The sequence below is a fragment of the Rhinoraja longicauda genome, chromosome 3 (genome assembly GCF_053455715.1).
Source record: "Rhinoraja longicauda isolate Sanriku21f chromosome 3, sRhiLon1.1, whole genome shotgun sequence".
In the NCBI taxonomy this organism is placed as follows: Eukaryota; Metazoa; Chordata; class Chondrichthyes; order Rajiformes; family Arhynchobatidae; genus Rhinoraja; species Rhinoraja longicauda.
This window is the reverse complement of record NC_135955.1, coordinates 36,687,484-36,704,408: the sequence shown is the minus strand read 5'-3', so window position 1 is coordinate 36,704,408 and position 16,925 is coordinate 36,687,484. Positions and strand designations below refer to the sequence as shown.

General features: G+C 43.2%; 1 protein-coding gene across 1 annotated transcript in view; it reads left to right on the top strand.

Annotated features, from left to right (window-relative positions):
- The window catches only part of snapc3 (small nuclear RNA activating complex, polypeptide 3), a 43,897-nt gene that overhangs the window by 17,519 nt on the left and 9,453 nt on the right, over positions 1 to 16,925 (top strand). The window contains exons 4-6 of the mRNA XM_078395947.1: positions 2,274 to 2,378; positions 7,950 to 8,099; positions 12,646 to 12,728. Of these exons, the coding sequence (XP_078252073.1) occupies positions 2,274 to 2,378; positions 7,950 to 8,099; positions 12,646 to 12,728 (338 nt within the window). The remainder of the gene's footprint in view (positions 1 to 2,273; positions 2,379 to 7,949; positions 8,100 to 12,645; positions 12,729 to 16,925) is intronic.

Sequence of the window (16,925 nt, the reverse complement as noted above, 5' to 3'; positions counted from 1 at the left end):
CCCAGAGTACTTAAGGAGGTGGCGCTAGAAATTGTGGACGCATTGGTGATCATTTTCCAATGTTCTATAGATTCAGGATCAGTTCCTGTGGATTGGAGGGTAGCTAATGTTGTCCCACTTTTTAAGAAAGGAGGGAGAGAGAAAAGGGGAAATTATAGACCAGTTAGACAATAGACAATAGGTGCAGGAGGAGGCCATTCAGCCCTTCGAGCCTAGTCTGACATCAGTGGTGGGGAAGATGCTGGAGTCAATTATAAAAGATGAAATTGCGGAGCATTTGGATAGTAGTAACAGGATTGTTCCGAGTCAGCATGGATTTACGAAGGGGAAATCATGCTTGACTAATCTTCTGGAATTCTTTGAGGATGTCACTAGGAAAATTGACTGGGGAGAGCCGGTGGATGTGGTGTACCTTGACTTTCAGAAAGTCTTTGACAAGGTTCCACATAGGAGATTAGTGAGCAAAATTAGAGCACATGGTATTGGAGGTAGGGTACTGACATGGATAGAAAATTGGTTGATAGACAGAAAGCAAAGAGTGGGGATAAATGGGTCCCATTCAGAATGGCAGGCAGTAACTAGTGGGGTACCGCAAGGCTCGGTGCTGGGACCGCAGCTATTTACAATATACATTAATGACTTAGATGAAGGGATTAAAAGTACCATTAGCAAATTTGCAGATGATACAATGCTGGGTGGTAGTGTGAACTGTGAGGAAGATGCTATGAGGTTGCAGGGTGACTTGGACAGGTTGTGTGAGTGGGCGGATGCATGGCAGCTGCAGTTTAATGTGGATAAGTGTGAGGTTATCCACTTTGGAAGTACGAATAGGAAGGCAGAGTATTATCTGAATGGTGTCAAGTTAGGAACAGGGGACGTACAACGAGATCTGGGTGTCCTAGTGCATCAGTCAATGAAAGGAAGCATGCAGGTACAGCAGGCAGTGAAGAAAGCCAATGGAATGTTGGCCTGCATAACAAGAGGAGTTGAGTATAGGAGCAAAGAGGTCCTTCTGCAGTTGTACAGGGCCTTAGTGAGACCGCACCTGGAGGACTGTGCAGTTTTGGTCTCCAAATTTGAGGAAGGATATTCTTGCTATTGAGGGCGTGCAGCGTAGGTTTACTAGGTTAATTCCCGGAATGGCGGGACTGTCATATGTTGAAAGACTGGAGCGACTGGGCTTGTATACACTGGAATTTAGGATGAGAGGAGATCTTATCGAAATGTATAAGATTATTAAGGGGTTGGACACGTTAGAGGCAGGAAACATGTTCCCATTGTTGGGGGAATCCAGAACAAGGGGCCACAGTTTAAGAATAAGGGGTAGGCCATTTAGAACTGAGATGAGGAAAAACCTTTTCAGTCAGAGAGTTGTGAATCTGTGGAAATCTCTACCTCAGAAGGCAGTGGAGGCCAATTCTCTGAATGTATTCAAGAGAGAGCTAGATAGAGCTCTTAAGGATAGCGGAGTCAGGGGGTATGGGGAGAAGGCAGGAACGGGGTACTGATTGAGAATGATCAGCCATGATCACATTGAATGGCGGTGCTGGCTCAAAGGGCCGAATGGCCTCCTCCTGCACCTATTGTCTATTGCCATGTGATACCTGCCTACTGTAAAGCACCAAAAATTGAGTATGAAATAAATATTTTGCACTTTATAATATTTAAAATCAAAGAAATGCTGGTGATCTGAAATAATACATGGGTTTGCTTGTGAAGTTCACTTTATTTTTTTCAATTTTAGGGAGCAATACTGTGTCATAAAGTTGAAAGAGAGCACTGGTGCACCAAATTACTAATTTTAGCAGTAATCAAATTGTGTTGAGCAATGGTTGGAATACTTTTGCACGGTAATTAGAAAGGCACCTGTTTTGTGGGAAACGTGTAACAGAGTATTTGAATGATAGGTTGTGGACATGGTGACAGCATATTCATTTAAAAATAAAAGCTATTTATTCACAGCCTACAATAAAATGGGGATCATTGTCCTAGGTTATCAGCTTTCTATTTCATGCAGAAACAAACCTAAACAGGAGTCTTCCTGTCTCCACCCATATCTTTTCTTTGTCCCGCCCCCCCCTGACATCAGTCTGAAGAAGGGTCTCCCAAACGTCACCCATTCCTTCTCTCCAGAGATGCTGCCTGACCCGCTGAGTTACTCCAGCATTTTGTGAAACCTAAAACGATACGCTTTTTTACCTTTGTCACCTATTCTCTTGGTGTATCCATTTGCTTAACAAACTATTGATTTGTCTTTATTTTGCGTAATTCAGGAAATGCATACTGTGGGAAAGAAGCCCAGTAATTCAGAAAATTTTGTTCCAGCTGGTGAGGTTATCCTAACTATTAATGTATACTCCCCTGTTATATTTACCAAGGTACGTGTGTGTGCTTAAATTGTACTTTCAAACCAATGATTTCCAATCAATTGGTCCATGCCACAGATTTCTATTGGGACACTAGGTTTGTTGGATTGCACTTTTGATTAGCAAATAAAACAATAGTGGGCAAAGCTGTTGCGCATGTAATCTCGGTACCTATAAGTACTTTAAACTTTTTGAACAATGTTAAAAATGCCAGGACTAAAAAAATATATGTTTTCATTATTGTGAATTTGATGGAGTACTAAACATAGAAACATAGAAACATAGAAAATAGGTGCAGGAGTAGGCCATTCGGCCCTTCGAGCCTGCACCGCCATTCAATATGATCATGGCTGATCATTCAGCTCAGAAGCCTGTACCTGCCTTCTCTCCATACCCCCTGATCCCCTTAGCAAAAAGGGCCACATCTAACTCCCTCTTAAATATAGCCAATGAACTGGCCTCAACTACCTTCTGTGGCAGAGAATTCCACAGACTCACCACTCTCTGTGTGAAGAAATGTTTTCTCATCTCGGTCCTAAAAGACTTCCCCCTTATCCTTAAGCTGTGACCCCTGGTTCTGGACTCCCCCAACATCGGGAACAATCTTCCCGCATCTAGCCTCTCCAACCCCTTAAGAATTTTATATGTTTCTATAAGATCCCCCCTCAGTCTTCTAAATTCCAGCGAGTACAAGCCCAGTCTATCCAGTCTTTCCTCATATGTAAATCCCGCCATCCCAGGGATCAATCTGGTGAACCTTCTCTGTACTCCCTCTAAGGCAAGAACGTCTTTCCTCAGGTTAGGAGACCAAAACTGCACACAATACTCCAGGTGCGGTCTCAACAAGGCCCTGTACAACTGCAGCAGAACCTCCCTGCTCCTAAACTCAAATCCTCTTGCTATGAATGCCAACATACCATTCGCTTTCTTCACTGCCTGCTGCACCTGCATGCTTGCTTTCAATGACTGGTGCACCATGACACCCAGGTCACGTTGCATCTCCCCTTCTCCCAATCGGTCACCATTCAGGTAATACTCTGCTTTCCTGTTCTTGCCGCCAAAGTGGATAACCTCACATTTATCCACATTATATTGCAACTACCATGCATTTGCCCACTCGCCTAATCTATCCAAGTCACTCTGCAGCCTCCTAGCATCCTCCTTGCAGCTAACACTGCCACCCAGCTTCGTGTCATCCGCAAACTTAGAGATGTAAAGTAAACAAAATATATACTCTGTGCCATTCATCTTAATTAATTAATAATAGTGGCTATATTATACATTAGTTTTCTCTTTTTTCCATCCATCTAAACTCGGGCTTCCAGTAATTTTTTCAGATTTTAGTTTTTTACCAAATACAGTGCACTCCATATTGTTTGGGACAAAGACCCATCATTCATTTATTTGCCTCTGTACTCCACAATTTGAGATTTGTAATAGAAAAAATCACGTGGTTAAAGTGCACATTGTCAGATTTTATTAAAGGGTAATTTTTTACATTTTGGTTTCACCATGTAAAAATTACAGCAGTGTTTATACATAGTCCCTCCATCTCAGGGCACCATAATGTTTGGGATACATGGCTTCACTGGTATTTGTATTTGCTCAGGTGTGTTTAATTGCCTCCTTAATGCAGGTATAAGAGAACTCTCAGCACCTGGTCTTTCCTCCATTCATTTCATCACCTTTGGAAACTTTTATTGCTGTTTATCAACATGAGGACCAAAGTTGTGTCAATGAAAGTCAAAGAAGCCATTATGAGACTGAGAGACAATAATAAAACTGTTAGAGAAATCAGCCAAACCTTAGGCTTACCAAAATCAACTGTTTGGAACATTATTAAAAAGAAAGAGAGCACTGGTGAGCTTACTAGTCGCAAAGGGACTGGCAGGCCAAGGAAGACCTCCACTGCTGATGACAGAAGAATTCTCTCTATAATAAAGATAAATCCCCAAACACCTGTCCATCAGATCAGAAACACTCTTCAGGAGTCAGGTGTGGATTTGTCAATGACCACTGTCCGCACAAGACTTCATGTACAGAAATATAGAGGCTACACTGTAAGATGCAAACCACTGGTTAGCCACAAAAATAGAATGGCTGGGTTACAGTTTGCCACAAAGTACTTAAAAGAACAACCACAGTTCTAGAAAAAGGTCTTGTGGACAGATGAGACGAAGATTAACTTCTATCCGAGTGAATGGCAAGAGCAAAGTATGGAGGAGAGAAGGAACTGCCCATGATCCAAAGCATACCACCTCATCTGTGAAACACGGTGGTGGGGGTGTTATGGCCTGGACATGTATGGCTGTTGAAGGTACTGGCTCACTTATCTTCATTGATGATACAACTGCTGATGGTAGTAGCATAATGAATTCTGAAGTGTATAGACACATCCTATCTGCTCAAGTTCAAACAAATGCCTCAAAACTCATTGGCCGTGGTTCATTCTACAGCAAAACAATGATCCCAAACATACTGCTAAAGCAACAAAGGGGTTTTTCAAAGCTAAAAAATGGTAAATTCTTGAGTGGCCAAGTCAATCACCCGATCTGAACCCACTTGAGCATGCCTTTTAAAACTGAAGGGGACTAGCCCCATAAACAAGGGTCCGTACCTCCTCAATTAAAGAAGAGGAGGTACGGACACTTTTGAAAAATATAAAAGTGGATAAGTCTCCAGGTCCTGATAGGATATTCCCTAGGACATTGAGGGAAGTTAGTGCAGAAATAGCAGGGGCTATGACGGAAATATTTCAAACATCATTAGAAACGGGGATGGTGCCGGAAGATTGGCGCATTGCGCATGTTGTGCCTTTGTTTAAAAAAGGTTCTAAAAGTAAACCTAGCAATTATAGACCTGTTAGTTTGACGTCTGTGGTGGGAAAATTAATGGAAAAGATACTTAGGGACAATATATATAATTATTTGGATAAACAAGGCCTGATTAGAAACAGTCTACATGGATTTGTGCCTGGAAGGTCATGTTTGACTAATCTTCTTGAATTTTTTGAAGAGGTTACCAGGGAAATTGATAAGGGCAAGGCTGTGGATGTTGTCTATATGGACTTCAGTAAGGCATTTGACAAGGTTCCACATGGAAGGTTGATTAAGTAGGTTAAATCGTTGGGTATTAATAGTGAGGTTGCAAGATAGATTCAACAATGGGTAATGGTTGACAATTGTATGTCAGGTTGGAGGCCAGTGTCTAGTGGAGTACCCCAAGGATCTGTGTTGGGTCCACTGTTGTTTGTCATTTACATTAATGATCTGGATGATGGTGTGGCAAATTGGATTAGTAAATATGCAGATGATACTAAGATAGGTGGTGTAGTTAATAATGAAGTAGAGTTTCAAAGTCTACAGAGAGAATTGGGCCTTTTGGAAGGGTGGGCTGAAAGATGGCAGATGGAGTTTAATGCTGATAAGTGTGAGGTGCTGCATTTTGGTAGGACAAATCAAAATAGGACGCACAGGGTACATGGTAGGGAATTGAGGAATGCAGTGGAACAGAGGGATCTGGGAATAACTGCATTGTTCCCTGAAGGTGGAATCTCATGTGGATAGGGTGGTGAAGAAGGCGTTTGGTATGCTTGCCTTTATAAATCAGAGCATCGAGTATAGAAGTTGGGATGTAATGTTAAAATTGTACAGGGCATTGGTGAGGCCGAATCTGGAGTATGGTGTGCAGTTCTGGTCGCCAAATTATAGGAAGGATGTCGACAAAATGGAGAGGGTACAGGGGAGATTTACTAGAATGTTGCCTGGGTTTCAGCACTTAAGCTACAGAGAGAGGTTGAACAGGTTGGGTCTTTATTCTTTGGAGCGTAGAAGGTTGAGGGGGGACTTGATAGAGGTTTTTAAAATTTTGAGAGGGACGGACAGAGTTGACGTGGGTAGGCTTTTCCCTTTGAGAGTTGGGAAGATTCCAACAAGGGGACATAGCTTCAGAATTGAGGGACAAAAGTTTAGGGGTAACATGAGGGGTAACTTCTTTACTCAGAGGGTGGTGGCTGTATGGAATGGGCTTCCGGTGGAAGTGGTGGAGGCAGGCCAGATTTTATTATTTAAGAGTAAATTGGATAGGTATATGGATAAGAGGGGATTAGAGGGTTATGGTCTGAGTGCAGGTAGATGAGACTAGGTCAGGGAGAGTGGTCGGCGTGGACTGGTAGGGCCGAACGGGCCTGTTTCCGTGTTGTAGTTGTTATATGGTTATATGGTTACAAGCATAAGCTAAAGATGGCTGTAATACAGGCCTGGCAGAGCATCACCAGAGAAGACACCCAGCAACTGGTGATGTCCATAAATCACAGACTTCAAGCCGTCATTGCATGCAAAGGATATGCAATAAACTATAAAAAGATATGCATGACTACTTTCATTTACATGACATTGCTGTGTCCCAAACATTATGCTGCCCTGAAATGGGAGGACTATGTATAAACACTGCTGTAATTTTTACATGGTGAAACTAAAATGCATAAAAATGACCTTTATTAAAATCTGACAATGTGCACTTGAACCACATGTGATTTTTTTTCTAATACAAATCTCAAATTGTGGAGTACAGAGGCAAATAAATGAATGATGGGTCTTTGTCCCAAACATTGTGGAGGGCACTGTAATTATCTAGCCTTCTTTTGAAGGCATTCATGATGTGTGCAAAAAAGGTATTTTTAACAGATATAAATTTACCTTTGTTAATTCAAACAAAAAATACTGGCTATATGTTACATTATTTAATGGAATATCATCACACAGGTGTCAATAGAAGTGATCAATTGTCAATTTCTATGGTCCCCCATGGTGAATCCGGCAGCCTGTGTTTTGAAAAGATCATAGTATCTGATTATGGCGGGAAGTTTGCATGGAAACCCTAGACTGTTTTCCCCCTCACCCGCCGCCGGGACATATGAACTAATCCCTGCTTGCTAATTTTGAAAGCAGCTCGAGTTTCAAATCAAATTATTCTAAGTCCAATTTAGCTTGTAGTTATACTGTTATTTTTATGATTGATTATCCCACAAGAAGGAAAGTGGCAACCTGATCATATTAGGTTGATGAAACAAAAATAACAACAAATGCTGGAAAATTATACTTGATAGGTCAAGTTCAACAGGAATTGTTAACCAGATTTATTCTCCTCTCTTTCCGCTCTCCCTCTTTCCCCTCTCTCCCCTCTTCCCTCTTCCCTCTTCCCTCTTCCCTCTCCCCCCTCCCTCTCCCTCTCTCCCCTCTCTCTCTCTCTCTCTCTCTCTCTCTCCTCTCTCTCTCTCTCCTCCCCCTCTCTCTCTCTCTCTCCTCCCTCGCCCCCCTCTCTCTCTCGCCCTCCTCCCCCCCCCCCCCCATATCATCTTCTCATTACCCATCCTTGTAAGTTTGTGCTATTCAACTTAGGGGGTCCTTTTAAAACAACGAAGATTTCACATGTGCATAGATATTAAAGCCCAAAACAATTTAAACATGTTTTAACTATTGAATCCAAGAGCCTACGAAATACATATCACTTTGCAATTTTTCATTGATTGCTGCCTGGGTGAATTTGTACCTGTACTGAAATGTTTGACTTGTTTTCTGACAGCACAGAGAAAATAAACCCTATCATACTATGCTCGTTCTGGGTAGTCAGAATCTAACAGAAGTAAGGGATGCCATTTCGTGTGTCAGTGATTTCCAGATAGGTGGAGAGTTCAGCAACACACCAGACCTAGCTCCAGAGCATATTAGCAAGGTATGTGGATCTATTACTTTATAATAATTTAGACTCCAAATAAAAAATCAGGAGGGGAGTTGTAGATAAATGTATATAAATGGGATATTGGTGGCATGTAGAAGTATTGAAAAAATGTTTTTACAGTAAGCTTTCCTCCTGCATATAATTTCTCAAGAATTCCAACAAAAATCTTTCCTTGTAGGAGCAGGTCAACTTTAAAATGATGATACAGTGTGGAAATATGCCCCACAGCCCAATTTGCATACAACGACCAACATGCCCCATCTACAATTATACAACCTGCCTGCATTTGGCCCATACCCGTCTAAATTTATCCTATTCATGTATCTGTCCAAATGTCTTTTAAATGTTCTGAGAGTACCTGGCTCTACTACCTCCTCTGGTATCTCATTCCATTTCCCTACCCTTTGTGTTTCTTAAAAATAAAGCTGCCCCTTGGGTTCCATTTAAATCTTCTCCCCCCCCCCCCCCCCCCCCCTCACCTTACACCTGTGTCCTCTTGTTCTTTATTCCTCTACTCTGGATACAAGACTGTACATTTATCTGATTTATTCCTCCCATAATCTTAAACACCTGTATAAAATTATCCCTTATCCTCCTGTGCTCCAAGAAATAACGTCCTTGTCTGCTCACCCTCAACCTATTGCTCAGGCCCTCGAGTCATGGCAACATCCTCATAAATCTTCTTTGGACTTTTTCTAGCTTAAGAACATTCTTCCAATAATAGGGTGACCGAAACTGAATGCAATGCTCCAAATGTGGCCTCGCTGATGTCTTGTACAATTGTAACATAACTTCTATACTCAATACCCTGACTGATGAAGAACAAAGTGCTGAAAGCCACCTTGACCACCCTATCTACGTATGGTGCTACTTACAAGGAACAATATGCCTGCATTCCTAGGTCCCCTTGTGCTACAACAATCCTGAGAACCCCTGCCATTCACTGTGTAGACCCTGCCCTGGTTTGACTTCCCAAAGTGCAACACCTTGCACTTATCTGTATTTAACCATTCCACAGCTTACCCACCCAACCGATCACGATTCTTCTGCAATTTTTGACAATCATCCTTGCTGTCTACTATGCCGCCCTCTTTTGTGTTGTCTGCAAACTTGCTAATCACCCCTTTCACATTCTCATCCAAGTTGTTGATATAAACTACAAACAGCAAAAGACTCGGCATAGGTCCGAGACACAGCACTAGTCATAGAAACATAAAAAATGGGTGCAGGAGGAGGCCAATTGGCCCTTCGAGCCAGCACCGTCATTCATTGTGATCATGGCTGATCTACCACAATCAGTAACCTGTGCCTGCCCCATATCCCTTGATTCCACTAGCTCCTAGAGCTCTAACTCTTTTTTTCCCCACGAATTCACAACTCTCTGGGTGAAAAAATTCTTCTCTCCTCAGTCACAGGCTTCCAGCCCAAAAAACAACCTTCCATCATCACCCTCTGCTTCCTTCCATTAAACCAATTCTCTGAAGAATGGTCTCGACCTGAAACGTCACCCATTCCTTCTCTCCAGAGATGCTGCCTGTCCCCGCTGAGTTACTCCAGCATTTTGTGTGTAAACCAATTCTCTATCCAGTCTGCTAGCTCTCCCCATGCTATCCCTAATCAGCCCCTGTCTATCCAAATGCATGTATATCTTATCCCTCAGAATACTCTCCAGCTCACTGGTCTATAGTTCCCAGGCTTTTGTTTACAACCCTTCTTAAACAGTCCTGCAGTTGTACAGGGCCCATAGTGAGACCACACCTGGAGTATTGTGTGCAGTTTTGGTCTCCAAATTTGGGGAAGGACATTCTTACTATTGAGGGAGTGCAGCTTAGGTTCACGAGATTAAATCCTGGAATGACGGGACTGTCGTATGTTGAAAGACTGGAGCGACTGGGCTTGTATACTCTGGAATTTAGGATGAGAGGGGATCTTATTGAAACATATAAGATTATTAAGGGATTGGACACGCTAGAGACAGGAAACGTTCCCGATGTTGGGGGAGTCCCGAACCAGGGGCCACAGTTTAAGAATAAGGGGTAGGCCATTTAGAATGGAGATGAGGAAAAACTTTTTCACTCAGAATTATGAAGCTGTGGAACTCTCTGCCTCAGAAGGCAGTGGAGGACAATTCTCTGGATGCTTTCAAGAGAGAGTTAGATAGAGCTCTTAATGATAGCAGAGTCAGGGGATATGGGGAGAAGGCAGGAACGGGGTACTGATTGTGGATGATCAGCCATGATCACAGTGAATGGCAGTGCTGGCTCGAAGGGCCAAATGGCCTACTCCTGCACCTATTGCCTAGTGGCACAACATTAGCCACCCTCCAGTCTCCCGGCACCTCACCCATATCTTCTAACAATTCATATATCTCCGCCTTAGTGCCTGCAATTTCTTCTCTAGCTTCCCATAGAGTCGGTGGATATATCTGAACTGGCCTGGGACATATATTCACCTTCAGACGTTCAGCACCTCTTACACTGTAATACTGACTGTCCTCAAGACACTTCTTTTAACTGTCCCAAGTTCCCCAGTCTTCACCTCTTTCTCCACAGTAAACAGAGGAGAAATACTGATGAAGGACCTTGCCCATCTCCTTTGGCTCCACACAGAGATGACCACTTTGGTTTCTACGCTTTGTATTCACCGAGGAGGAGGAATTAGAGGACAGCGATATCAGTGTGGAGAATACAAATATGCTAGGGCAGTTTGAGAATAAGAAGGAAAGTAGAGAGAATCCAGGGAACTGTGAGCCTCCTGTCAGTGGTAAGGAAACAATTCGAGAAAATTCTTCGAGATAGGATTTACTCCCATTTGGAAAAGAATGGGATATTTAGGGATAGTCAGTATGTTTTTGTATACAATACAATACAATACAATATATCTTTATTGTCATTGTACAGGGGTACAACGAGATTGGGAATGCACCTCCCATACGATGCAATAAATTAATTAGCTAGTCAGTATTCATTTAAACAATGAACGTGCATTACTAAGTTGATTGAGGAGGCGATTTGAGGAGGTGATGAAGGAGATTGATGAAGGTAGGGCGGTAATGTTGTATACGTGGATTTCAGTGAGGCTTTTGATAAGGTCCCTCATGGCAGGCTGATCCAGAAGATTAAGATGTACAGGAGTCACGATGACTTGGTCGTGCAGAACTGGCTTATTCACAAGACAGAGGGTTGTGGTGGAAGGAAGATATTCTGGCTGGCGGTCTGTGACCAATGAAATTCCACACTGATCTGTGCCAGGACCTCTGCTGTTTGTGATATATATCAATGTCCTAGATGTAAATGTAGATGGGTTGCTGAGTCGGTTTGCTGAATATACCAAAATGGGAGGAGTTTCAGGCTGAGGAAGATACAGTGGGAAATAGATCAGCTGCAGAAATGGGCGGAGAAGTGGCAGCTGGAGTTTAACCCGAGCAAGTGTGAGGTGTTGCACTTTGCAAGATTGAATGTAAGGGGAAAATTTACAGTTAATGGCAAAATCCTTAATAGTATTGATGTGCAGAGAGATCTTGGAGTCTAGTCACTGAAGGTGGCAGCAGCACAATTAGATAGGGTGGTCAAGAAGCCGTATGCTTGCCTGCATTGCAAGGGGCATTGAATGTAAGAGTTAGGAAGTCAAGATGCAGCTCGATGGTGTCTGAGCCTGAGGGGGGGACTTGATGGAAGTATAGAAAATTATGAGAGACTTTGACAGAGTAGACAGTCGGACCTTTTTCCCAGAGTGGAAATGTCGAACTCTAGAGGGCATAGCTTTACGGTGGTGGAACACATTGCCAGGGGTGGTGGTGGAGGCAGATGCGATAGTGGGGATTAAGTGGCTCACAACCCAGCAGCATGAATACTGATTCCTCTAATTTCAAGTAACCCTTGCATCCCCTCTCTCATCATCCCTCTCCCACCCTAGTCATCTTGCTAGTTTCAATGTTCCTATCCCCTCATTATCACCTCTTCATCAGCCAACAATGGACCATTGTGGGCTCCACGTTTCCTAAGTCATCAGTGCTGGCTTTGATTTATTCTTTACTTTTTCATACCTCTAGTTTCTCCTCTTCCCTCATCTGAAGAAAGGTCTTGACCTGAAACGTCACCTATTACTTTTCTCCAGAGATGCTGCCCGCTGAGTTGCTCCAGCCATTTGTGTCCAAAGAGGCTTTAAGTTAGGCACATGCAGGGAAAAGAGGGATATGGATTATGTGCAGGCAGATGAGATCATGTTCGGCACAAACAATGTGGGCCGAAGGCCCCATTCTTGTGCTGTACTGTTCTATGTTCATGAAATATATTAAGAATTTGTGCCTTTTGAACCTTGCTGGCACCAGGGTGTAAAGAAATACCTTGTTCTCATGAAGCTCGTGGAGTAAGTAGTATACACAGAATAATGCTAATTGCAACAATAAATACAAGTGGATCACAGCAGAATGGTGCAAGATTGTAATGCAAACTAAAATAGTACAAAAAATATTAAAGTAAAACGGCTGCATGTATTAAGAACATAATGATTCAAAATTGATGTTTTTCCTTTTAAATAGGACTTGTACAAATCAGCATTTTTCTTCATTGAAGGAACTTTCTATAATGACTTGAGATATTCTGAATGCGGAGATCTGAGCAGGTAAAGAGATGAGATGCAATGCAACATTTGCAGTTTTTCCAGTATTTTAGTTGCAGTAGTTGGAGGGGGGCCTGTATCCTTGCAGGGATTTTGCTAGTGGTACTCAGATGGGTTTAAAATAGAGGAGTAGGGGTATAGGAACCAGAGTAGTGGGTCAGAAATTGGAAGGAGTGAGGGGAAGGTAGTGGATATAACCAGTGGGTCTCAAAGGAAGGACAAGCAGGGAGAGGTGAAGGCATATGGTGACGCTGATAAGCTGAAATGTGTTTGTCTGGTTTCTCCACAATACTTTTTGAATTGTATGACTCGGGGGGGGGGGGGGGGGCAGAAGAGATCCTAATGATCTAAAAATCTGAACCCCTGACCCCTGCACCAACTCCTGAGCCACACATTGGATAACCAAAGACATTGTTAAATTTAGTTCAAAAATGGGGAAGCGCATGCAAGATTTAAGAGGTTAAAAGCTGACAGAGCCTGAGTTTGTGCTTGGAGTCTGGGGATGTAGACGAGGCATGAAACGAGTACTTTGCATCTGTTTTTGCCAATGAGAAGGACATGGAGGTTTGTGAGACCAGTGTGGAAAAATTAATATACAGAGGCAGTTTGAGATTAAGAAGAAGGAGGTGTGGGGACTCCTGAAGAGCATTAATGTGAATAAGTCCATAAGACCTGATGGGATTAATCCCAGGTTATTGAGAGAGGCAACAGGGTAGAATACAGGAATCTTGATGAAGATCTTTGTATCCTCTCGAGCCGCAGGTGAGGTCCTGGAGGACTGGAGAGTAGCTAATGTTGTTCCTTTATTTAAGAACTGAAGCAGGGAGAATCCAGGGAATTATAGGCCGGTGAGCCTCGCAGGGAACCCATTGAAGATTTTTTTGCGGGATGGGTTTTACTCCTATTTGGAAGAGTATGGGTTCATTAGGGACATTCAGTAAGGCTTTGTATACAACAGATCGTTTCTTATTTGCTTGAGCTTTTTTGGGAGGTGACAAAGATAATCGATGAGAGAGATATGTCCGAGGACACTGGGAAGCTAGAGTCGAATTTGCTTGCTGGGATTTACGAGTCATCATTAAGTACAGGTGTGATGCCGGAAAACTGGAGGGTGGCAAATGGTGTGCCTCTATTCAAGAAAAGCAGCAGGAAAAGGCTGAGAACTATAGGCCAGTGAGCTTAACCTCTGTGGTCGGAAAGTTACTAGAGAGTATTCTAGAGATGGATAGGGTATATATACATTTAGATGGACAAGGGCTGATTAGGGATAGTCCACATGGTTTTATATGTGGGAGGTTGTGTCTCAAGAATCTGATTGCGTTTTTTGAGAAGGCTAATGAAGGCAGAGCTGTAGATGTTATATATTTCAACAAGGCTTTTGACAATGTTCCGCATGATAGGCTGCTCTGGCAGTTTTGAGTGCATGGGATCCAAGGAGAGATAGCGGAATGGATAGACAATTGGCTTCATGGAATTAAGCCGAGGGTGATGGTGGGAAGTTGCTTTTCAACTGGAGGTCTCTGACTAGTGGTGTGCCTCAGGGTTCGGTGTTGAGCCCATTGCTGTTTGTCATCTCTATCAATTAATTGACTGAGAACATGCAATCTGCATGATTGCAGATGACACTAAAGTGGGTGGAATTGTAGACAGTGAAGATGATTGTCAAAAATTTCAGCTGGATCGTGATCGGTTGGACATTTGGGCTGAAGAATGGTTGATGGAATTTAATACAGAGAGATATGATATGTTGCATTTTGGGAAGACCAACATGGGCAGGACCTACACAGTGAACGACCTACACAGGACCTACACAGTAGAGGGATCTAAGAGTGCAGGTACATATTTTGTTGAAAGTGGCACCACAGGTAGATATGGTCGGTCAAAAATGCTTTTGGCACATTGGCCTTCATCAGTCAGAGCATTAAGTGTAGAAGTTAGGAGGTCATATTATGTAAGACATTGGTGAGGCCACATTTAGAGTATTGTGTTCAGTTCTGGGCGCCATGTTGTAGGAACAAGGTTGTAAAGCTGGAAAGGGGCAGAGAAGATATACAAAGGTGTTGCTAGGACTTGAGGGCCTGAGCTGTAGGGAGACATTGGGCAGGCTAGGTCTTGGAGTGCAGGAGGATGAAGGGTGATCTTATAGAGGTGTACAATCATGCAAGGAATAGATTGGGTAAACACCCAGTCTCTTGGCCAGAGTAAGGGAATTGAGAAACAGGGGACATGGCTTTAAGGTGATGGGGGAAAGATTTACTAGAAACCTAAGGGGTAACTTTTATGCTCAGGGAGGTGGGTGTATGGAATGAGCTGCCGGAGAATTAATTCATTGATTGATTGATACTTTATGGTCACGTGTATTTGGCACAATTACTTCTTTTTGTTTTGCATTTAAAATGCAAGGAATTGCCATGTATAGGGCACTGACAAAAATTACAAAAGTATTCAATATAGTCCTGATGGTCGTTCTTCCTTCTCCACCACTCAGGCCGGGTCCCTCTTTGTTCTTGGCGGCGCGTCTTCGACTAACTGCCGGGACTCACGAGGGCCCGTTCTCGGCCATCTGCCGACACTAACGTGGGCAACAGCTCTCCCGCCCACCTCGCTCACTGATGCCCTCCTCGCTCGGCTGGCAGCCAGGTCTGGCCTTGGTTGGCTCCGTGCCCGGGTCAGCTCCAGAACGCTGGACGGCACCCGCTGGGCAGCACTCCCCTCTGCGCTCTTCTGTGGTGGTAGTTGAGACAAATAGTATTGCAATGATTAACAAACATTTGGACAGGTACATGGATAGGATAGATTTAAAGAGATATGGGCCAAATGCAAGCAGGTGGAACTAGTGTAGATGGGCCACGTTGGTCAGTATGTGCAAGTTGGGCCGAAGGGCCTATTTCTACACTGTATGACTCTGAGGGTAGAGATGGATGTTGTCTGCATGGATTTTAGTAAGGCATTTGATGAAGTCCCCCATAGGCTAATGCAGAAGATTAAGATGCACAGGATTAACAGTGACTTGGTCGTAAGGATTCAGAGCTGGCTTGCTGATAGAAGACAGAGGGTTATGGTGGAAAGACAATATTTAGGCTGAAGGTCTGTGACCAGTGGAATTCCGCATTTTATCTGTGCTGGGTCTGCTGCTGTTTGTGATATATATAACTAACTTGGTCGTAAACAAAGACGGGTTGGTTGGTAGGTTTGCATACGACACCAAGATTGCTGGGGTTGTGGACAGTGTGGAAGACTGTCAAAGTATGCAGCGGGATATAGATCAGCTACAGAATTTGGCAGAGAAATGGTGAGTGGAGTTTAATCCGAGCAAGTATGAGGAGTTGCGCTTTGTGAGGTCAAATGTAAGGGGAAAAATATACAACTAATGGAATGGCCCGTAACAGCATCTTGGGGTTCAATTCCATATTGCCTTGAAAGTGGCAACACAGGTAGGTAGAATAGTAAAGGTGGCGTATGGTATGCTTGCTTTCATAGGTCGGGGCATTACGTATAAGAGTCAAGAAGTCAAGGTGCAGCTTTATATGACTGGTTAGGCTGCATTTGGAGTATTGCATGCAGTTCTTGTCGTTCCATTGTAGGAAGGATGTGGAGACCAAAGCTGGTGCAGAGGTGGTGTACCAAAATGATGCCTGGATTAGGGGGTATTATCTACCGGGAGAGGTTGGACAGCCTTGGATTATTTTCTCTGGAATGCTGATCAAAATATATCAGCACCTGATCAAAATATATAAAATTATGAGGCATCGATAGGGTAGACAGTTAGAATATTTTTCCCAGATGGTAAAATCAAATACTAGAGGGCATAACTTTAAGGTGAGACAGGCAAAGCTTAAAGGAGATGTGTGGAGTTAAGTTTTTACACAGAAGGTGGTGAGTGCCTGGATCGTGCTACTGAGGTGGTTGAAGCAGATATGTTGGTGGAATGTAAAACACTTTTTGAGGGATATACGGTGAATAGAGGGAAATCATAAACATGTACATGGATACGAAATGTTTAGAGGTATATAGGTCAAGCGCAGAGAAGTGGGACTAGTTCTGATGAAGGGCTTGACCTGAACGTCACTTATTCCTTTTCTCTAGAGATGCTGTCTGACCCATTGAGTTATTCCAGCATTTGGGCAATGGTGAGTATGGATGAGTTGGGCCATAAAGCATGTTCGATACTCCATAGCTCTGACTCAATAGCTATGCCCA